This window comes from Sander lucioperca, chromosome 15, assembly GCF_008315115.2.
Source record: "Sander lucioperca isolate FBNREF2018 chromosome 15, SLUC_FBN_1.2, whole genome shotgun sequence".
In the NCBI taxonomy this organism is placed as follows: domain Eukaryota; kingdom Metazoa; phylum Chordata; class Actinopteri; order Perciformes; family Percidae; genus Sander; species Sander lucioperca.
In genome coordinates, this window is record NC_050187.1 from 3,954,301 (window position 1) to 3,976,320 (window position 22,020).

At 43.1% G+C, this 22,020-nt stretch overlaps 1 protein-coding gene across 5 annotated transcripts in view; it reads left to right on the forward strand.

Moving 5' to 3' along the window:
* The window catches only part of LOC116056251 (spectrin beta chain, non-erythrocytic 1), a 197,380-nt gene extending 176,733 nt beyond the window's left edge, over positions 1-20,647 (forward strand). For 3 of the 5 annotated variants that reach the window (XM_031308414.2, XM_035991915.1, XM_035991914.1), the window contains exons 35-44: positions 3,894-4,051; positions 5,975-6,113; positions 8,032-8,116; positions 8,328-8,524; positions 8,628-8,728; positions 9,389-9,443; positions 17,550-17,752; positions 18,965-19,138; positions 19,495-19,537; positions 20,164-20,646. In XM_031308414.2, the coding sequence (XP_031164274.1) occupies positions 3,894-4,051; positions 5,975-6,113; positions 8,032-8,116; positions 8,328-8,524; positions 8,628-8,728; positions 9,389-9,443; positions 17,550-17,752; positions 18,965-19,138; positions 19,495-19,537; positions 20,164-20,388 (1,380 nt within the window). In that variant the 3' untranslated portion in view covers positions 20,389-20,646. Of the gene's footprint in view, positions 1-3,893; positions 4,052-5,974; positions 6,114-8,031; positions 8,117-8,327; positions 8,525-8,627; positions 8,729-9,388; positions 9,444-10,496; positions 10,694-17,549; positions 17,753-18,964; positions 19,139-19,494; positions 19,538-20,163 lie in introns of those variants that run through there. The other 2 variants (XM_031308413.2, XM_031308419.2) reach the window with 2 other exon arrangements.
* Positions 20,648-22,020: the final 1,373 nt, after the last annotated feature.

The window sequence follows — 22,020 nt, forward strand, 5'->3', positions numbered from 1 at the left end:
GTTCCCGAGCTAAGGAGGACAAAATACTCTCATTTCACGTATTTAATTACACATTAAACTGCATGTAAACGAGTGAAATCACCGGTGATTCAAACACCATTTGGTGTTTTCTCTCTATTGGGTTTTGGGTTAAGCCCTCCACCGAGAATCTCCAACCTCCATTTTCAACTTTGCACATATTCCTTAGAGCAGTGTTTCTCAAATGGGGGTACGTGTACGCCTAGGGGTACTTTGGAGTACTGCAGTGGTGCATGTACCCCTAGGGGTACTTTGGAGTACTGCAGGGGGTACGTGAAATTTTAGCAAAAATGCTAATTTAAAATGTCATGCATAATTCCTAAAATAATTATACTATAATTATGAATGAATTAAATGATGGATTCTAAATATTTTAATCTATCACTGCCGGCGCTGCATTGTACCTCTTTATATAAACTTTGTTTTCTACCAAAAAAATTTTGCGCTGGTTAGGGGGTACTTGGCTTTAAAAAAGCAATTCAAAGGGGGTACAATATTGGAAAAAGTTTGAGAAACACTGCCTTAGAGAATACAACAAACACTCTACGGCGCGGCTCTTCCCTTCCCATGCTTTATCTTGTGTTGCTTTTTGTGGCTTAAAAATTGGATTTATTTGCTCTGTGTTGCGTTGCAGCGATGCATCTAATCAGTAACAGAAATTTGGGTGAAATGCAGTGATGGTTGAACGCTCAAACTCACAGTTAGGGACGGAAATGTCTGCAGTTAGCAAACGTTTCTGTCAAGGTAAAAAAAAAACCTCAGAGACACTGAGTTGTCAGTACATATTACGTAAGATTACACAAAACACAAGAAATCAGGGAATTAGCCACTGTAAAGGGTTGTCCACACCACGAACGATAACTATAACTATAACGATGTGAGCATCCACAAAGCTGAGCGATAAGGGCTCCTGCACACTGGCTGCATGGCGTGAGCGTGGCATTTCTGTTGCGTGGCGTTTTCTATGTCTTTGCACACCACACACTGCTGCTGCTAGCCTTGTCTGTACACATAGATGTCACGTGATTTGGATCACCCTTGTTCGACATATGGGGAGAGAGTTGTGGAAATGTACTGCACTCAAGCAGTAGTATACGTCATAAATATATACTGATCTGATTACAGCAAAGACAACGTCGGCAGTATTTACGGCAAAATAGGCTACAGAATATTTCGTTGTGTATGTCAAAACCTCGAGACTTTTAAACATCAACATGTACATTAAATGTATTAGTGTCAAAATGACATATAAACATCTTTTCCTATTCTGTGTTGCCTGGAAATGCTTCCAACACACTTGCGTGTCGCATGAAAAATAGGCGTTGGTTATATTTCTAGCATGCACGCGTTTTCGGCACGCCTGAGACGTGCGTGTCACACGGGCAGTGTGCACACTAACCTGTTACCATGGGAGCTGATATATAAACGGACACGTCACGCAGCTGACACGCTCACGCCACGCAGCCGGTGTGCAGGAGGCCTGGCGCTCCAGCTGATCCAGCTTGCAATGTACGATTACAGGAATGTCTGTATTAATATCCAACATATTTGTGAATTAGTGTACATTTTAAGAACCCAAAAAGTCTGAACTCTCTTGTCCCTGGGGCGCCCATCTCGCTGCCTTCTCACGAGGAATACTTTCAAAGTACTGACGTTTTAAAAAAAAAAAAATAATAAAATAAAATACACAGAGCTAAAGGATCGTAGCCCCACCGAGGGGAAAAAGTCACGCTACTAACCACCTGTGTGCAACAAATCTCTCCGCTGTCTCTCTCCCCTCTGTGCCATGTTGTAAACTCAGATGGATTCTGATTGGCTGTCAGTCTCTCTCTCCTCCATGTCATGTTGTAAAGTCACATGGATTCTGATTGGCTGTCAGTGTCTCTCTCCTCCATGTCATGTTGTAAACTCAGATGGGTTCTGATTGGCTGTCAGTCTTTTCTATCGTTCTAAAACTGCAGTATTGTTACTTTAACTTACAGTAACTAAAGATCTGAATACTTCTTCTTAAACTGCAGTATTGTTACTTTAACTTACAGTAACTAAAGATCAGAGTACTTCTTCTAAAACAGTAACTCTGCTTTGCTCTGCTTACTGCTTTGTACACAGAGAGATTTAAAGATGATTGTTGTCATGTTGCTTCTTTGCACTCTGCCCAGATGAAAGCCTTGTTATTATTTTGCTTTGATGCGGTTTATGTATTAGTTTGCCGGGCTGTTATGCATCCTGACGCTGGACTCTGCGACTGATTGAGATTTCTAGATGTAATATTGTGTTTATTTGCAGTTCATTTAACCCTCCTGCTGTCCTCGGGTCAAATTTCATCCGTTTTCAAAAACTTTCTATATCAGAACTATGACAAAAGAACAATGAAAAAGTGACAAATGTTGGAAAAAGCGGCAAAAACGGAGGAAAAATTGGAAAAAAGTGAGAAGAAAAAATATTGGAAAAAGCAACAAAATATTGACAAAAACATAATTAAAAAAACGCCCAAAAAGTGACAAAACAAATTGGAAAAAAATCGACAAAAACGTAGAGAAAAGAGTAGAAAAAGAACAACAAAATGTTGAAATTTCGACAGAAAAACACGAAATTGCAGGTCGACGGGAAGACAACACAAGGGTTAAACAGTATATAATGATTTGGGTTCATCATAAGTTATGATTTCCTTTCAGATCATGAAGTGTTTTGCGATAACTGCCCTTCAGTTTTAGGCTGGGGGTAGAACTGCAAAGATGGATCGATCACTTATCAGTTATTAAATTAATCGCCAACTATTCTGATAATCGATTAATCAGTTTGAGTCATTTTTTATGATTAAAAACAGGTAATCTTGTGTGATGTCAGCTTGTTAAATGTGACTTCTAGTATCTTCTAGTTTGTGTATGTGTCTCTGTGTGTGTATGTGTGTGTGTGTGTGTGTGTGTGTGTGTGTGTGTGTGTGTGTGTCTCTGTGTGTGTGTGTGTGTGTGTGTGTGTGTGTGTCTGTCTCTGTGTGTCTTTATGTGTGTGTGTGTGTGTGTGTCTCTGTGTGTGTGTGTGTGTGTGTGTGTGTGTGTGTGTGTGTGTGTGTGTGTGTGTGTGTGTGTGTGTCTCTGTGTGTGTGTGTGTGTGTGTGTCTCTGTGTCTCTGTGTGTCTTTATGTGTGTGTGTGTGTGTGTCTCTGTGTGTGTGTGTGTGTGTGTGTGTGTGTGTGTGTGTGTGTCTCTGTGTGTGTGTGTGTGTGTGTGTGTGTGTGTGTCTCTGTGTGTCTTTGTGTATAGCTATAGTCAGTTTAAAAAAGGGGAGAACTCCCTAGCTCCCGTCGTCCTGATTTATAGTTGAGTAAAACCAAAGTTAGGGGCCCGGGTTGTTGTTCCTCTGCCTCTGAACTCTGCTGGCTGTTTGTCCCGCCCCACCTATAGGCGTAGATTTCGGGGGGAGGATGCAGGGGATAGCCCCCCCCCCAGGCCTCAAAAACACATGTACATAAAACAGGAACTTTGCCTACTTTGCTTCTTCGGGTGGGTTCAAGAACACACCAGGAGCTTGAAAAATAAAGATAGATTTATGTAGATTTAAACTTCGGCGCTTCTGGCTACACGGTCTCATTCTCTAACAGATTTGTTGTTGAGATGTACATGATTCCTAAAAAAAGCATCCCGAAAAACGTGTGATGTTTTGAACATGCAGAAAGGTTTGACCAATACAGGAGAATAATCATTTCCTTTACATAAATAAAGACATTTGGACCATAACTTGATGCACGAAAAAGCAAAAGAAAATTACCCGAGAATGCAGGAAATTTAGTGTTTGACGCTCCACGTTTTGAGGGACAAACCCCCAAGATATGTGTTGAAATAACGCTTACGTCTATGCCCACCCCCCACCCCCAGGTGCTGGAGGCCTGGAAGAACCTGCTGGAGGCAGCTGAGGGCCGGCGGCTGAAGCTGGCCGACACCGGAGACAAGTTCCGCTTCTTCAGCATGGTGCGCGACCTGATGCTGTGGATGGAGGACGTCATCCGGCTGATCGAGGCCCAGGAGAAGCCCAGGTAGGCACACCCCTTTACCTCTGAGCCGTCTGCTTGGGCTACATTTGGGGGGGTTGGACCCTTTTAGAGGACAATTCCGGCGCAAAATGAACCTAGGGGTTAATAACACGTGTACCGAGTCGACCGTTCTCTGGGATATGTTTTCATGTTAATCCAATGTGACCAGTTTTAGCACAAACTGCTATTTAGCTAATAACGCTAGTCGTCAGGGCAGAGGATAAAGTAAAAAGAAATCGCTATTTCTACACCACTAACAAGGCTCAAAGTATCACCACACTTCAACGGTAGCATAATGAGGGTCCCTACATGTAAACTGAAGCATTGAGAACTTTGTAAGTGTACACAGTTTATTGAAAAGTAGTGCTGTCAAACGATTAAAATATTTAATCGCGATTAATCACATTAATGTCATAGTTAACTCGCAATTAATCGCACATTTTTATATATTCTAAATGTCCCTTGATTTCTTTTTGTACCATTATTTTTTTCTCATTTTAATGCTCTTATCAACATGGAAAAGTGGATCGGCCTGGCTTTGACGAGGGGGCGGGGAATTGGCATCAGCTGTATGCTTGGCCATCAGCCGTGTGCTTGGCCATCAGCCGTGTGCTCGGCCATCAGCCGTGTGCTCGGCCATCAGCTGTGTGCTCGGCCATCAAGTGGTATTTCAGACTGGACGTGCTGCGATGATAGCTCAGTTCACAACGACAAAACACACAGATCACTTTGGTCTTGTCAATGGAACCATTTGGCAACTTTTTAAAAGTAAACTTTCCATTCAGAATCTTATTGGCATCCATTACGGCGTCTCGCGCTCGCCATCCACTCAAAACGTAACGTAAGCGAACGTTAAGCCTACTACTCTTTGGCTGGCTCGCAAGCCCAAACAAGTGTGTGCGGCGTGCCTGTTGTTTAGTTTCCGGTCTAGCTAGATCCGGTGTGGTGTTGTAGTTTTTCTAACGTTACTAGTTGTTGCAACAGCATGTGAAAAAAACTACATAGTTTGCTAGGCCAAAAAGAACGTTAATATCACGTTAAAAAAATTGACGCCGTTAAAATGGGTTTGCGTTAACGCTGTTAATAATGCATTTAACTAACAGTACTATTAAAAAGATAGTTTATAAAGACAGTACCGGTCACGTATACAGGCAGGCGCCATCTTGGGAAAACAGTCATGACCAGTCGAACCACGAACGCCGTGCAACCAGTAACCAGTAACATAGCTCAAGCACGGCGTTCGACTTGTCTGGTCATGAATGTTATCCCAAGATGGCGGCTGCCTGTATACGTGAACGGTACAGTCTTTATAATCTATCTTTTTAATAAACTGTCTGCACACTTACAAAGTTCTCAATGCTTCGGTTTACATGTAGGGACCCTCATTATGCTACCGTGGAAGTGTGGTGATATTTTGAGCCTTGTTAGTGGTATAGAAATAGAGATTTCTTTTTACTTTTGCATGGCCCCAACGACTAGTATTATAAGCTAATTAGCGGTTTGCCCTAAAACTGGTTCGATTAGCATGAAAGCATATCCCAGAGAACGGTCAACTTGGTACCCATATGTTATTAACCCCTAGGGTCATTTTGTGCCGGAATTGTCCTTTAAAGGTCTAAGGGCATTTTTCGATATCTTCTTGAATTATTTTTTTTTCAGGGTATTTGCATGTAACTCAGGGGTCTCCTAGCTTTCTTCATCTAAGGGCTACTTGAATAAAACTAAAGTGGCCAAGAGCTACTTGCATCGCTTACATTTATTTACACAACACAGATAAGCTGAATGAAGCTACTGTTTGGACACGCATGAAAATGCTGTACCCAAAGCTTATGAAAAATCTTCACTTCACGTCCAGGTTCATGACTGTTGGATGTTTCCTCTGAATCAACCCTGTTAATGTTGGTTCGTTTGTTTGTTTGTTTTCAGGGACGTGTCGTCGGTGGAGCTGCTGATGAACAACCACCAGGGCATCAAGGCGGAGATCGACGCCCGCAACGACAGTTTCACCGCCTGCATCGAGCTCGGCAAAGCCCTGCTGGCTAGGAAGCACTACGCTTCAGAGGAGGTGCAGACAAACACCTTTACAATCCACATCCTTCATGCTAAATTAAACTTAGGGTGCTTTCACACCTAGGGCCCTATCTTGTACCCAGCGCAGCGCAAAGCCCGACGCAAGTGTCTTTGCTAGTTTAAGACCAACGCAGTTGTCAGTTTCCCATCCAGCAAATGTACCTGCGCCCATCTGTCGCCCATGGACGTGCTGGTCTTACAGGGAGGTGTGTTCAGGTGCATTCTGGGCGTGCTGGTCTTACAGGGAGGTGTGTTCAGGTGCATTCTGGGCGTGCTGGTCTTACAGGGAGGTGTGTTCAGGTGCATTCTGGGCGTGCTGGTCTTACACAGCAGCACACACACATGCAGAAGATAAAATATTACGGTGCAAATCCTCCATCATAACAGCAATGCTCCAAGGTCCAAACGCGCCTGGCTTTTAAAGGGAATGGGAGATGATCTCTGATTGGTTGATTGCATGTTACACCCAAAACACACCTCTGATTAATGAAGACACTAAGTACAACCCTTTAGAACCATGCGCCTGGCGCACAGACCCTTTTTTCCGCCGTCAAACTAGCAAAAGTGGATTTGGACACGCCCTAAACACACCTGCACCAGGCGCTTCACGCCGTGCACTTAGATTGCTAAAATAGGGCCCTATAGTTCGGTGGACTCCGTGCGATTTGGGGGTGAAGTTGTTGCATTTTTCATTTGGTTCGGTTTGCGTTCACACTGCACTTCGTCAAACACACCAAACACTGTCAACACAGGTCCGTCCGCGATCGAGACGGCCGCTCGTTTATTGGGCAGAATATCCGAAACTCGCCAACACTTCAGGTCTCAGAAATAACGTTTATAACGTCTCAGGTTTCCTGGGTCTGCTTTAGTGTTTCTAAACACTAAAGCTGCAAAGAAAAACTCCTGCACGCTGTATAACAGCTGAGAGAAGCCGGCTTCCATTGAAAATGAATGACTTCCTGTAACTTTGAAGCACAAGTCGGCAGCGGTGTGTACGTACAGTAAATCATATGTAAGTCTGTAAATTGAGTGATAGGTTGAAACTGCAGGTTAGCAAATGCTCTGTTTTTGGTTCACTTCCTGTATTATGGTCGGATCGCGTTCTCACCTGAAGTGAACCGAACTCTAGTTCACCTGGAAGAGAACAGTGACCCCCGTTTTTAAGGGGACCAGAGTTAGTTTGTTTGATCCGCACCAGAGTTGGGATGAGCTTTCACACCGCCCCAAACCAACCAGACTATCAGACCAAACGATCTAGGGTTTGGTTAAAACGGACCAAACGAGGCAGGTGTGAAAGCAACTTTAGTCTATATCGACAGTTTCCACGATTTCATGGGGGATTGCTCCGGTGCTGCCGGAAATTCCACCGAATGTCCTTCCCCTTCCTCTGTCTTTGTGTTGCCGTTTGTTGAGGACTATGGTTAACTGCTCCTCAGATCTCTGCAGGGTAAATCCAGACAGCTAGCTAGACTATCTGTCCAATCTGAGTTCTCTGTTGCACGACTAAAACTATTTTTGAACGTACACATGTTCCACTAAAACAAGTTCCTTCCTGAGACTATTTTGCAGAGGCACCGTGGCTCCGTCCAGCGCTTAGCCCCACCCACAATGATTGTGATTGGTTTAAAGAAATGCCAATAAACCAGAGCACATTTTCCTCCCATCCCAGAATGCTGTGTGGACTAGCCAGACCTTCCTCCACAGCGCTGTGGAGGAAGGTCTGGCTATGCGAGACTACCTAAACACAGCTGAACTTCTTTCAGTTTTCTTCATCGCTTTTGCCACCTTTTTCGTCGACTAGTAGTCGATTTGTTTACTATAATAACCCTGCTCCAAACCACATGAACAAATTCGGAATCTGCTTATTTTTCTCAACATTTAAATCTAATATTCAAATGTTTTTCACTCGGCAGATTAAAGAAAAGTTGTTACAGTTGACGGACAAGAGGAAAGACATGATTGACAAGTGGGAGGACAGATGGGAGTGGCTGAGACTGGGTAAGCACTTCAACACCATTTAGTTCACAGAAAGTATAAGAACTGAACTATCAGAATACATTTGTTTTGACATGGAAACCTGTGCGTGTGTGTGTGTGTGTGTGTGTGTGTGTGTGTCTGTCTGCCTGTCTGCCTGTCTGCCTGTCTGCCTGTCTGCCTGTCTGCCTGTCTGTCTGTCTGTCTGTGTGTCTGTGTCTCTGTGTGTGTCCAGTCCTGGAGGTGCACCAGTTCTCCCGGGACGCGGGCGTGGCCGAGGCCTGGCTGCTGGGTCAGGACCCCTACCTGTCCAGCCGGGAGATCGGCCAGAGCGTGGACGAGGTGGAGAAGCTCATCAAACGCCACGAGGCCTTCGAGAAGTCGGCCGCCACCTGGGAGGAACGTTTCGCCGCTCTGGAGAGGCTGACCACGGTGAGCGCCACACGCCTCTCACATCCCTTGTTTGTGCCTCTCAAGAAGGAATCTGTTGGTACGAGTGTGTTTAACATCACCCTCGATGTGCCTGTGTGTCCAGATGGAGTTATTGGAAGTGAGAAGAATGCAAGAGGAAGAAGAGAAGAAGAGACAACCTCCGCCCAGCGAGGCTCAGCCTGGCGACGCTGCTGCTCAGCACAGGTGTGTGTGTGTGTGTGTGTGTGTGTGTGTGTGTGTGTGTGTGTGTGTGTGTGCAGTCGAGCTAACGTAAGAGTCCAGCATGTTCAGGTGCGTTTGTTGAATGACATGACATGACGTGTGTCTGTGTGTGTTTTTGCTTGTTTTACTATATTCGTGGGGGACCGGGGAATACATTATACTTGTGGGGTCTGCACAGCCTTGTGGGGCCCAATATGCTGGACACCACAACTTCAAAGGTCTGTTTGAGGGTTAAGACTTGGTTTTAGGATTAGGGTTAGAATTAGGTTATGGTTAGGGTGAGGGTAAGGGTTAAGGTTAGGCATTTAGTGGTGATGGTTAAGGTTCGGGTAAGGGGCTAGGGAATGCATTATGTCAATGACAGGTCCCCACAAAGATAGTGAAACAAACATCTGTGTGTGTGTGTGTGTGTGTGTGTGTGTGTGTGTGTGTGTGTGTTGTAAAACTTTCAAACTCTGATGTCAGCTTGTTAAATGTGACTACCTTCTAGTTTCTTCTCTCCTCTGTGACTGTAAACTGAATATCTTTGAGTTGGGTACGTTGTGTGTTTTTATCCAGCAGTGTGTCTAACTCTTTGTGTACGTTGTGTGTTTTTATCCAGCAGTGTGTCTAACTCTTTGTGTACGTATTGTTTGTTTGCAGGGAGGGCGAGCCAGTGTCTCAGAACGGGCTGCCGTCCGATCAGGAGTCCCCCAGGGTTAGTTACCGCTCGCCTGCCTACCAGCAATACAGCAGCACCCTGCTGAGCCGCAGGGCCACCCCCGCACCCTGACACACACACACACACACACACACACACACACACAGAGAGAAACACAGCATTAAGCTTTGACCTCTTACAGAAATATCTAGACACTCCTGGGATCCACACATTAATATATATTCCTGTATTTGTCTCCTGCATTTATTGTTTGCTTCTCCTCCTTCCTGAATATTATTTTATAAGTGTAATAAGTTTGAAGCTGTCACGTGCACACTTCTATCTTTGTTTGATTACTTTACACACTGGCCCGTTCGGCTTAATTCTGTTTTTGCTTCATAACACGGAAAGCTGAAGAAACTTCTGACAGAAAGAACTGGGAGGGAACTGATTTAGGAACTATTTACTACTGGAAAGTAGGTTAAGTAGATGATGCCTTTTTATCTTTGTAGTGTTCCTGCTCAGTTTGTTAATTCGACACTCAGGGTCCTATCTTGCACCCGGCGCAACGCGGCGCAAAGCCCGACGCAAGTGTCTTTGCTAGTTTTAGCAAAAGTGGATTTGGACACGCCCTAAACGCACCTGCGCCGGACACTTCATGCGTGCGCTCTGATGGGGGGAAAACATTTATTTCAGATTTCTCAAGCAAACATACAAGTTCTTGCTCATTTCCCTTAAACGTACCAAACATTCCTTTTTGCACTTAATTAGTTCAATGAAAGAAATTAGAAACGACCACAGTAGAAGTAATATTTGTTCTACAAAATGCTCTTTTAACCAAACGGAGTAGCAGTACTAATAGAAAAGTAAACATGTCAATGATTTAAACGTTTAAATGTTTGCATTCTTGGGACTTTTAGCAGAAGATAAAGTATGAATTTCCTTTTGGTATGAGTGTGACTGCATGACGGTGGAATGGAAAACCACAAAACACACACACACACACACACACACGTATACATACACAGAAACAGACAATGTTTCTATCCATCCCTCCTTTCATGTTTTTCTTTCCCCTCCTCCTCCCTTCTCCCCTTCTGTCCCTCCCAGCTCGACACTCCTGCCGTCCTCTCCCCTCAGCTGTTAATGCTTCTGCTTCTTTACGTCGTCATTTATAAACTCACCCTCTGGAACATGAACACCTGACAAGTTCACCGCCCTCGCTCCAAAATCCGCTTTTAAAACCTTTAAACGGTGATTCCCAAAATCTTTTGATCCGTTATAGTTTTCTGGGCTTTTGTAGGATTTAAATTATATTTATTCCAGAAAGTAATTTGTGGTTATAAAGGTAAATATATATACAACTTTGAATACATAAAACATGAAATAACACCAAATATAAAGCTTGCATGTATCCAGGGCTTTAAATGAACTTCTTTGATCACCAGCCAACATGGCTAGTAGATTTTTAGGGTCCTATCTTGCACCCGGCGCAGCGCAAAGCCCGACACAAGTGTCTTTGCTAGTTTATGACCGACGCAGTTGTCAGTTTCCTGGCCAGCGCCCACGTCGTTTAAATAGCAAATGCACCTGCACCCATCTGTGTGCTCATGGGCGTGCTGGTCTTACAGGGAGGTGTGTTCAGGTGCATTCTGGGCGTGCTGGTGTTACAGGGGGGTGTGTTCAGGTGCATTCTGGGCGTGCTGGGCTTACAGGGAGGTGTGTTCAGTTGCATTCTGGGCGTGCTGGGCTTACAGGGAGGTGTGTTCAGGTGCATTCTGGGCGTATTGCTAACTTGAGGCAGCGGGAAGTGGTTGCGCCATTGACCAACAAAAACCTGGTCTAAAGTCAATAACGCAGCATTTCATTGTTATTTTAACAGCGCATTAGTAAAATGCTCCTAGGCTCGTGCACAGCGCATGCACACTATGCTTGTTACACACACAGGGACGCACAGCAGCACACACACATGCAGAAGATTACTAATAAAAATATTACGGTGCAAATCCTCCATCATAACAGCAATCCTCCAAGGTCCAAACGCGCCTGGCTTTTAAAGGGAATGGGAGATGATCTCTGATTGGTTGATTGCATGTTACGCCCAAAATACACCTCTGATTAATGAAGACACTAAGTACAACCCTTTAGAACCATGCGTCCGGCACGCGGACCCTTTTTTCCACCGTAAACTAGCAAAAGTGGATTTGGACACGCCCTAATAGGGCCCTTAAAGTTACCAGCCAATCAGTCTCAATCAATCAATCTCAAAGCAGAAATAAGAGCTTTGAGACGGCCTTCACCGAGGAGGGACAGAACAACTTCTGGTTCAGCAGAGGACCGAGGAGTCGAGGAGCTATCAAATAAGGGCCATGAGATGCAGCCATAGTGTTAATGGGAGATGTAGGATTAGTGCTACAAGCAGTGTTGCCAGATAAAGATTACATTTCTAAGGTAAACACACAGAAAACCGCCCAAATTTCTTGGCGGAAACCAGACCAATCTGTCAACATTTCTGCACCTGGTGTTGTTCGCTTCATTCATCACCGGCCAAACTGGCTCGTAGCGCCACAATGTTACCCACCAAAGGTCATTTTTACACACATTTGGCGGGAAGACGAGTGTCAATTTAAAGCCCTGCATGCATCAATTACAACAAATCAACAAAAAACATTGTAACGCTGTAGTTTAGTCTCCGAAATATATTCAGATAAATCATGTCTTACTCTCATCGTCTTACAATAAAAGATTTGAAGCTGCTGTAGGTTTAGTTTGATCATTAACACTTTGCATCGACAGTCCGTGAATTGTTCAAAATGTAATTTATGCAAGATTTATAGAGTTAAATTCCAAAATCCTCTAATGTTTTTGTATATTAAAGTAGGGCTGGGCAATATATCGATATTATATTGATATCGTGATATGAGACTAGCTATCGTCTTAGATTTTGGAAATCGTAATATTGTAAATGGCTTAAGTGGTGTCTTTTTCCCTGGTTTTAAAGGCTGCATTACAGTAAAGATAAGTCATTTTCTGTGTTAACAGGCTGTTCTAGCTCTTCTATTATTTTTACCTTCACCCACTTAGTCATTATATCCACATTACTGAAGATTATTTATCTTAAATCTCATTGTGAAGATATTTTGTTAAAGCATCAATTGTCAATATCGCCACAATATCGACATCAAGGTATTAGGACAAGAATATCGCGATATCTGATTTTCTCCATATCGCCCAGCCCTATATTAAAGTTATATTTGTCCAAGACAGACAAACATCTGTTCTAGAAGCTACTCTAATATTTTTTCCGTAGTCGTCTATTTGAAGAAAAAACTTTTTGTATCATATCATACGAAGCCGTTCATGAGAATGCGTTGTCATTGTACAAACTGACCATTTGTATATTAATTCATCTTCAAAATCATTCCAGTTTCATGTAAAATAGATCTTCCATTCATTTATAAACATTTCAACATATAGGCTACTGTGTGTGTGTGTGTGTGTGTGTGTGTGTGTGTGTGTGTGTGTCTGTGTGTGTTTGCCTGCGACACTGTTTTTTTTGTATCATCATTATTATCGATTTTCCATTGTGTGTACTGTTATAACTTCTTTTATTTCTCTTCATGTTTCTGTCGCATGGCCATCCAGCCCATTCATTGGTTCCCTGACTAACACACATTCCCCCAATAAACCCTGTCAGAACCAATCAGAGCACTCAGAGCCGTTCTGGTTTGTCTGTCTGTGTGTGGTCGTCACTTCTCTCCATGTACAGTTGTTGTTTCTGTCGTTGCATGCTGTCACCATCGGGAGCATTTCAGTTGAGTTTTCTGTCCATGTAACATGTCTTCATCTCATGTTCTTCACCAGTTTTAATCCTGGGGCTTCACATACAAACATACATACATACATATAGCGTCTTATCTCGCACCCGGCGCAGCACAAAGCCCGACACAAGTGTCTTTGCTAGTTTAAGACCGATGCGTTTGTTAGTTTCCCGTCCAGCGCCCACATTGTTTAAATAGCAAATGCACCTGCGCCCATCTGTGTGCCCATGGCCGTGCTGGTATTACAGGGAGGTGTGTTCAGGTGCATTCTGGGCATGCTGGTCTTACAGGGAGGTGTGTTCAGGTGCATTCTGGGCGTATTGCTACCCTTTTTTTCGCCTTCAAACTAGCAAAAGTGGATTTGGACATGCCCTAAACGCACCTGTGCCAGGCGCTTCACGCCGTGCGCTCAGATCATTAAAATAGGACCCATACAGTATTTAAGTATGTTGGTTTGCATAGTCGGCTGTTTAATTGACGTGGATCAAAATCGAAAGTTTAGAAGACATCGATATCACGATTAAGTCTTAGTCAAGACCACATTAAGCAATTCAAATAACTTCATTTATCCCCTGGGGGCAATTTAAAAGCACAAGGAGTACAGTAGTTCTGACAGATAAGTAAATAAATATAATAAGATACACACAATAACATATACCATAATAAATAAATAAAGTGCATCAAGAGAAGAAGCAGCAACATAGTTCAGTTTTATAATAAAATTGATTGTCCACAGAGTATCTCGTGCTCACGGAAAAAAACTATCTAAGGCTAGCAAAATTGTGCAAACAAAGTACTGATAACTTTACGTGGCTAAAGTTCATATTTCACATTCACAGCATTAAATGGGTTAACAGTGACCGTATCATCTTTAAGTTTGTGGATGACACTATCGGGTTGTTGTGTTGTCAAGAATGCTTGATAAAGCTTTAAGTTCCAGCTCTGAGAACTGGTCCAGATCTTAGCTGTGTTGGAAACCGTTCCCTCAGTCCCTCACTCATTATTCCCTCTATAGTGTTTATTAAATGGTGAACTATGCAGGGAACGACCAAACCAGATTTTGGACACTACACTGACAATTTCAAACCCTCGTTGCATCAGTAGATGCACCGGATATTTGTGTAAAGGATGCATCTTGTATGTCATCCGTGGTCCGTCTTTTTAATTCAAATACCTCTTATTTTTTCATCTTCTCTAATTAGCTGAGCGAGAGGCTCAATAAATAGAGCGAACAGAGCTGGGCTTAAGGGGCATCCACAGGGTTAGTTAGACTACCATTTATTTTTATTCTGGATGTGGGGTAGCAATATAAGTTTTTTAAAAATAGAATTACTGATCTGTTAAAGCCAAATCGTTGCAGTGTTAAATATAAATATTCCCGTGATAGGGAACGGTTTCCAACACGGCTCTTGACCAAGTCTCAGTAAGTGAGTTCCCAGGATTGGTCCAACGTTTAACTAGCAACTAAAAAAATCTCTGAATGTGTCCGACCTTTGCTTAGCTATGAGGGAAAGTTCTTCGATGTCATCCAACCCTTATGAAGATTAAACTAAATATGCTCTCGGGATTAGTTGAGCCCTTAAGGCTCCCAATAAACGCTCACCAGTCGATCCAGCTCTTGCCACCCTTCAGTTAAAGCTCCCAGGATTGTTCCAGCCGCTGAACTGTGCTCAAAAAGAGTGTCCGCCATTGGTCCAGCCCCTGAAGAGCTCAGTAACAGGGTAATAAGCATCCGGTTGGAGTGGGTGTGGTGTGAAAAAAATAAAATCTGTTATGATACTAGGCCAATCGCATTCTCCCCTCACCAATAATGATGCCCAGGAATGAATTCCAAGCAATTTTGTGAATAATTGTTTGATTTTGTGTGGTTTTTTTGTGTGTTTCCCATCTGCTAGCTTCTCCCTCTCCCTGTCTTTCTTCACACTGTCTACCATGTTGTTATTGTGTTATTAAGTGGTGTTGTGATTTATTATGCATGTCTTAAAACCTGTAATCATCTCTGTGCTCTTAAAGGTGCTGTAGGTAGGATTTCAAAGATCCAGGACTTAGCCCAAAAATTTGAACATCAACAACTTCTCAGTCCCCCTTTCTGCTAAAGCCCAAAACGGTCTCCTAAGCCCCTCCCCCCACAAGGGAGAATGAATGCATGTGCTTGAGCACTTATTGACACGCAGTTAGACTCCCCCCTGACCCTGATTGGTGCATCTGAACAGTTAGACTCCCCCCCTGGCCCTGATTGGTGCATCTGAACAGTTAGACACCCCCTCTGGCCTTGATTGGTGCATCTGAACAGGGAATGGTGGATTTTTGCAAATCTCACTACAAGCTGTAGGTGGTGCCAGAGGATAATTACCTGCTTCATGTAGTTCTACTCAAACATAGGGTCAGTTTCAGCAAATACGACAGAAAGTTAGTTTTATAAGTCTTACCTACTGCACCTTTAATGTACAACGCAGATGTTTTTTTTTCTAATCAGTACTGGATTCCAACGCTGAGCTCACTTCATTAAATGCTGAAAAACAAACGCTTTACAATGCTTTAACGAGGCTGGAGTAGCTGATGTTAGAGGCTCGATGGCGATAGTCTAGTTCCAGTTGAGCGTCTAAGATTAACTTGCATTGGTTTTGAGTTTAGTTCAGAACTAGAGACTCCAGTAAGAGACGAGACAGATTTGCTAACTTCAGGCTCGACTTTTAGAAATCCAACAAGACTTTTAGCCTGACTTTGACATTTAATGATTTAGATCTAGAAGTTAGGTCTTTAAACCTTAAAGACCGGAATCCCCAAACCCAAAGAGGAACAGGCGACAACAGGCAACGTGTTGGGGATTCCCAAACGTCGGCTGCTATCAGCCAGGTCTGATAGCACTGCTATCCCGAAACCGTTTTTTCAGAGTGGTGGAATTGTTGCATTCAGACATTTGTGCTCATGATGCCCATTCAATTAGCCAGTGTAGACCTTTTGTGATGATAACACAAAAATGTCACAAGAATGTCAACAGGTGTGATTAGATGACTGTGTGAACACAAAAGGCCTACACTGGCAAATTGACTGGGCATCATGAGCAAAGTTGTCTGAATGCCAGTGCAGACATTTTTGTTATAACACAGCCATCTAACCACCACAAAAGTTGTGTCGAGTCTCGAGTCCTCAGTCCGCAAGTCCAAGTCAAGTCACGTGTCCAGAGAATAGATTCTCGAGTCGGACTTGAGTCCAGAGAGTAGAGACTCGAGTACGAGTCCAGGACTCGAGTACTCCATCACTGGATAGCAGTGCATTATTTAACAAATATTATTTGATTGTCAAGTGTTGACTTGCATCTTGAAGAATCTTCAAGACTCAACCAGGAAAGATATACATATGTTCTCTCTCTCTCTCACTTTATGGTTCCATCTTCTAAAAGTTGGATGATTTGCTGAATTTCTTTGCCGTTATATGACAGTAAATTGAATATCTTATGGATTCGAAACTCAGCAACTTGAAGGGGACCGGATGGGGGTTGGGTGAGAGAAGGTTTATAGGGTCCTGACAGCAAGTGTTAAAGCTTAATCTGGCGTTTTGTTTAGGATTTGGGACATGACTGACTTGGGACTTTAGACTTTCTTATGATTTATAGTTATGACGTTTTTTAGTTTAGTGTAGTTACCTTATTTCTTACGATAAGTTTAACGTCATTTGGTTGCATGTTTGTGTTCAGTTTGGCGTATTCTTGGCTTCATTGTCGTAGCATTTCTTGTAGTTTGGTTCAGAGAGAGTTTGCTGTGCAGTGTGAAATCAGGGGAACACAAAATATTAGACACATTTGCATGATGTTCCTCGGCCCTAAAAAAACAAAGATTACACTCAATATGTCTAGAAAGATATTTGAAATTGTCCGTAGCAATGGTATTTAAATTATTTTGCACTTTGATGTGATTGCATGGTCTCTGTCTTAATATAAAGAGATTTTAATGTTTCAGATTGAAGCTAGTGTCCTCTGAAACCCGTTTCAGGGTTATGCATCGTTAGTTCACAGTACAGTTCACTTTTTATTTCGCCTGAGTAGACTCAGAAGAGAGGTGTTCATGAAAGTCGTAAAGGTTGCAGACAAACACCAAACTAAAATATACAGAACACATCTATTCATTCAGGTTCCAGTTTTGGTTAAGTTTGGAGAATTTAAGTGCCTACACAGCCTGTGATTCTGCTCTGCTCTGCATGCTGCAGCTCTGATAATTCTGATTTACAGCTTCTGTGTCTGAGAGAGAGAAAGATTTAAAAAAGAGAGTGTATGTGTGAGAGAGATCCATCCATCCACAGTTCTCCTCTGACTTGCCTCTCTCTCTCTCTCTTCTGTTTCCAGGAAAACGTCGATGGGGGCGATGTGGTGAACGGGGTGTCGGAGCCCAGCCCCGCGGGGTCTCCCGGGGCATCTCGCAAGGGCAAGGCCAGCCAGGCGGCGACCCTGCCGGCCAAGACGCAGCAGGACGCTCCCACGTCCCAGCTGGAGGGCTTCCTGCACCGCAAACACGAGTGGGAGGGGCATAACAAGAAGGCTTCAAGCAGGTCGGAAGCAACAAATCCTCCCAAACCGTACCGCGATATTAGTTTGTTCCTACAAGGCAGCTTTTATTTATTTTATTTTGTATCGGCCCATAGAAAAGCAAAGTCCCTCCCGTTCTGGTGGACCGCCATGGGAACTTAATTCGAAAAAATATGAACGTTAGTGAACGGGGAAAGACAAAATACTTTTTGATCCCGTTTGAATTGAGCCATGAATTACACATATGATGTATGTCAGTTTAAAGCAGTATTTCTCAAATGGGGGTACGTGTCCCCCTAGGGGTACTTTGGAGGACTGCAGGGGGTACATGTCCCCCTAGGGGTACTCTGGAGGACTGCAGGGGGTACGTGTCCCCCTAAGGGTCCTCTGGAAGACTGCAGGGGGTACGTTTCCCCCTAGGGGTACTCTGGAGGACTGCAGGGGGTACGTGACATTTTTAGCAAAATGTTTTTCAGTTCCAAGGCTGTAGTTACTTCTACTGGCTTCTGTTTGTCGCTTTTTTCAAAGTTTTTGTCGCTGTTGTTGAAGTTTGTCTCCTTTTTTTGAAGGTTTTGTCATTAGTTTTGACCTATTCTTGCCTTCCTTCCTTACTTTTTTTCCTTTGTCTTTTTTTCTTCTAACTTTTTGTCTCTTTTTTCAAAGTTTTTGTTTTTGTTTTCTACCAAAGATTATTCACGCTACATGGCTTAAAAAAAACTGTTCAAAGGGGGAACATTATTGAAAAAAGCTTGAGAACCACTGATTTACAGGATAATTTTACAAGTCAAGAAAGTTTATTGTTAAACAGTTGAAGTATAAGACTGTGAAAATACGTCATTAGAAAGACTATCACACTTCAAAGTCTCTAAGTGACGTCTCTCTGAAGCTACGATGTCTGTGTGTATCGTACCGGGATGTAACGAGCAGAGGATCTCGCTAATTTTTTTGTTTCTCTGCTGATAAAACATCATCAGGTAGGATAACGTTACATGTGTTGTGGAACAGCGCTAAGCATGAGGTCCACCGGAAGGGGAGGGACTTCAGAGATCATATGATTGACCCACTTGTTTGTCTTTGATGTGAACACTGGCCATTCGCATCCTTGGTCTTTGGCTGATCGGCCCTATAGTTTTGTAGTAAAGTGTCTTTGGGTACTTTGAAAAGTGCTACGTAATAAAATGTGTTATTTGTTATTATTGAAGATGTTGCTGACTGATATGACTGTGTGTCTGCAGGTCGTGGCACAACGTGTACTGTGTGATCAATCAGCAGGAGATGGGTTTCTATAAGGATCAGAAGAGCGCCAGTCAAGGCATTCCCTACCACAGCGAGATCCCCGTCACCCTGAAGGATGCCGTCTGCGAGGTGGCGCTGGACTACAAAAAGAAGAAACACGTCTTCAAACTCAAGTGAGCTTCCTGATAAGTGCAAGCAGGCTGACTTTAACTGACAGCAACTTGGTTTTTCACATCTGAAAGGTTAAAGCAGGAGTGTCTAACTAAATGAGTTTGTTTGTTTGTCTCAAGGCAGCTGTTTATTTTTTGCTTTATAGATTATTTGTGCACTCTCAACTTAACTAAGGGCCAGACGTGTAGTATATTGACATGCTTTTATTTAGTCATGCATGTCTCATGTAGCCTTCTCACATACAGTTTGATCGACATAAAGTCCTAAAAAAAACAGCAAAAAAGTAAGATACTCCAGGAAATTACATCACAATAAGCAAAAATACCAATGCAGTTAATGCATTCTCTAACTTCCACAGGATCACTGACGGCAATGAGTATCTCTTCCAAGCCAAAGATGACGTAAGTTTCACCTACATTATTTATTTTTATCAATATTTTGGTGGGTTAGAAGGCATTATGTAATAATCTGACGCATTTTGTAATAAAAACCCTGAAAGCAATATGTAACACAGAAATGGATCATAAAGTGTCATTATGTCTTTTAAATTAAACTACCGATATACAGTGAGCGTATTGGCAGTTTAATTTTGAGAGTTTCTGTTTTTATTTCTTGTTTCCCTCCCCTGTGTCCTCTGATAACATATATTAATTACATTTTGATTTTTTTTATTTCAAATGCCTTTCAAAGCCAGTAGAGAAGAAGACTACATTATTACATAATGTACAATATTGTTACATTTTCATGAATGTGCATTTTGTGAGAACTGCCGCATTATGTAATCATTTATTACAAAATGCAGAGAAATGTATTTATTACCTATTGCATTCAGGGTTTTGATTACAAAATGGGGCAGATCATTACATAATGAAGTGAAAATGTTTTACATACAAGTTATTACATAATGTGTTGTTATTACATAATGCATTGTTATTACATAATGCGTTGTTATTACATAATGCGTATTGTTACTTACGTGCTAACCGCTAACCCTTCCCTCCGTCTCTCCCCTCTCTCCATCCTCCAGGAGGAGATGAACATGTGGATCTCGACCATCTCGACCGCGGTGCCAAGCGACAAGGTGGAGGTGACGCCCAGCAGCCATAGCACGCCCGCCCCCGCCGCACGCGCTCAGACGCTGCCGGCCTCCGTCGCTACCGCGGCGGCGGCGGCTTCGGCAGCCGAGTCCAGCCCAGGCAAACGAGAGAAAGACAAGGAGAAACGCTTCAGCCTGTTCAGCAAGAAGAAATAGACGCTCCTCCTCCTCCTCCGCTTCCCTCTGGTGCTGTTTGGGGTCGCTCGTCGTTATCGATCCATCTCCAGTCAAATCTTTGAAGATGTTCGTGTCAATCGGCCGAACGTTAGATTTAGAGTCAGCTCGTAGCAACTACAGGCTACATTAACATCGCTACGTTGTGGTTTAAAAAGGAATATCTTCTGCTACGTTTCCCCCTCTCATTCACCCTGCTCTGGCGTTTCCCCCTCTCATTCCCCCTGCTCTGGCGTTTCCCCCTCTCATTCCCCCTGCTCTGGCATTTCCCCCTCTCATTCCCCCTGCTCTGGCATTCCCCCCTCTCATTCCCCCTGCTCTGACGTTTCCCCCTCTCATTCCCCCTGCTCGGGGTTGTGTTGCAGTCTCAACGGCCGCAAACGGAGACCTTTGGCAACGCCGACACTGACGCCAACGTTTCTCCTCGTGATTGGGTCTCATCGGTCATGACGTCTCGTTCTCTGAGACTTAAAGCTATTAACGTTACCATGGCAACTACCAGCAGTGGGCAGAGTCCCCACGCTGTCTCCTGTTTATGTCCAGTATACCAAAATGTTGATGAGATATTTTGGTTTGGGCGTGTTAGTTTAAACAGAGATTAGTTCTACTGGAGATAAAAACGTAGCGATGTAAATGTAGCCTGAGAATGTAATAACTAAAAAAAAAAAAGACTAACAGAATAACTGCTCAAAACGTAATTAAATTAACTTCTAAATGGATTGTAATGTGATCAATGTCTGTTGATGTAATAGGTTGATGAGGAAGCTTTTATCAACATGGAGTAGGGCTGCTAAATTATGGAAAAAATCATAATCAAGATCATTTTGGTCAATATTGAAATCACGATTATTTAACCTGATAACTTGTCTTCTTTTGGGAAGATGTTGCATTTATTGAAATTACAAAACAGTTAAACAAATCCACAGTGAAAACACCTTGAACTGTGACATTTCCCTTCATACATTTTCCCGTTAAGAACACGAGACAAAATGAGAGTTAATCTGCAAAACGTAATGTGCAAAATAACCGTTATTCTCGATCGCTGTGTTCTGTGATCGTTAGGAGCCAAAATCGTAATTGCGATTCAAATTTGGATTTATTGCACAGCCCTAACACGGACATTACATCGGACGATCTGGGCCGTGCCTGCAGCACCCAGCAGTTGCTATGTCACATCAAATCCCCCAAACAGCCTCTCTTTCTCTCCCCTTCTATTCTTTCTTCCTCTTCCTCCTCTTCCTCTCTCAAAAGCGTGACTCCAGCATGCAAGCTCCGAGCCAAAACTCTCCACTCTGTGCCTATCAACCGCCCCGGTCCGGCTCAGAGCATCAGTACAGCTACAACACAACCACCTGTGTCCTCTGTTCACTTTTTTGTAAGATAAGGAGCAGGAAAAATGAATAAAAAAAAGATTGGATTGGAGAAAAAAAACATATTTAAAAAGGGGGGGTCTGCATACGCTTCAGGCAGCTGCTGTCATGAAAATAATAAAAACCAGAGTTTGCCGCTGAACAACAACACGATGTAGAGGAGTTCCTAGAATATTCCTGTTTATTATTATTATTATTCCTATTGCTATTATTTGTGTTTTCTATCTCCCGGCTTAATTCGTCA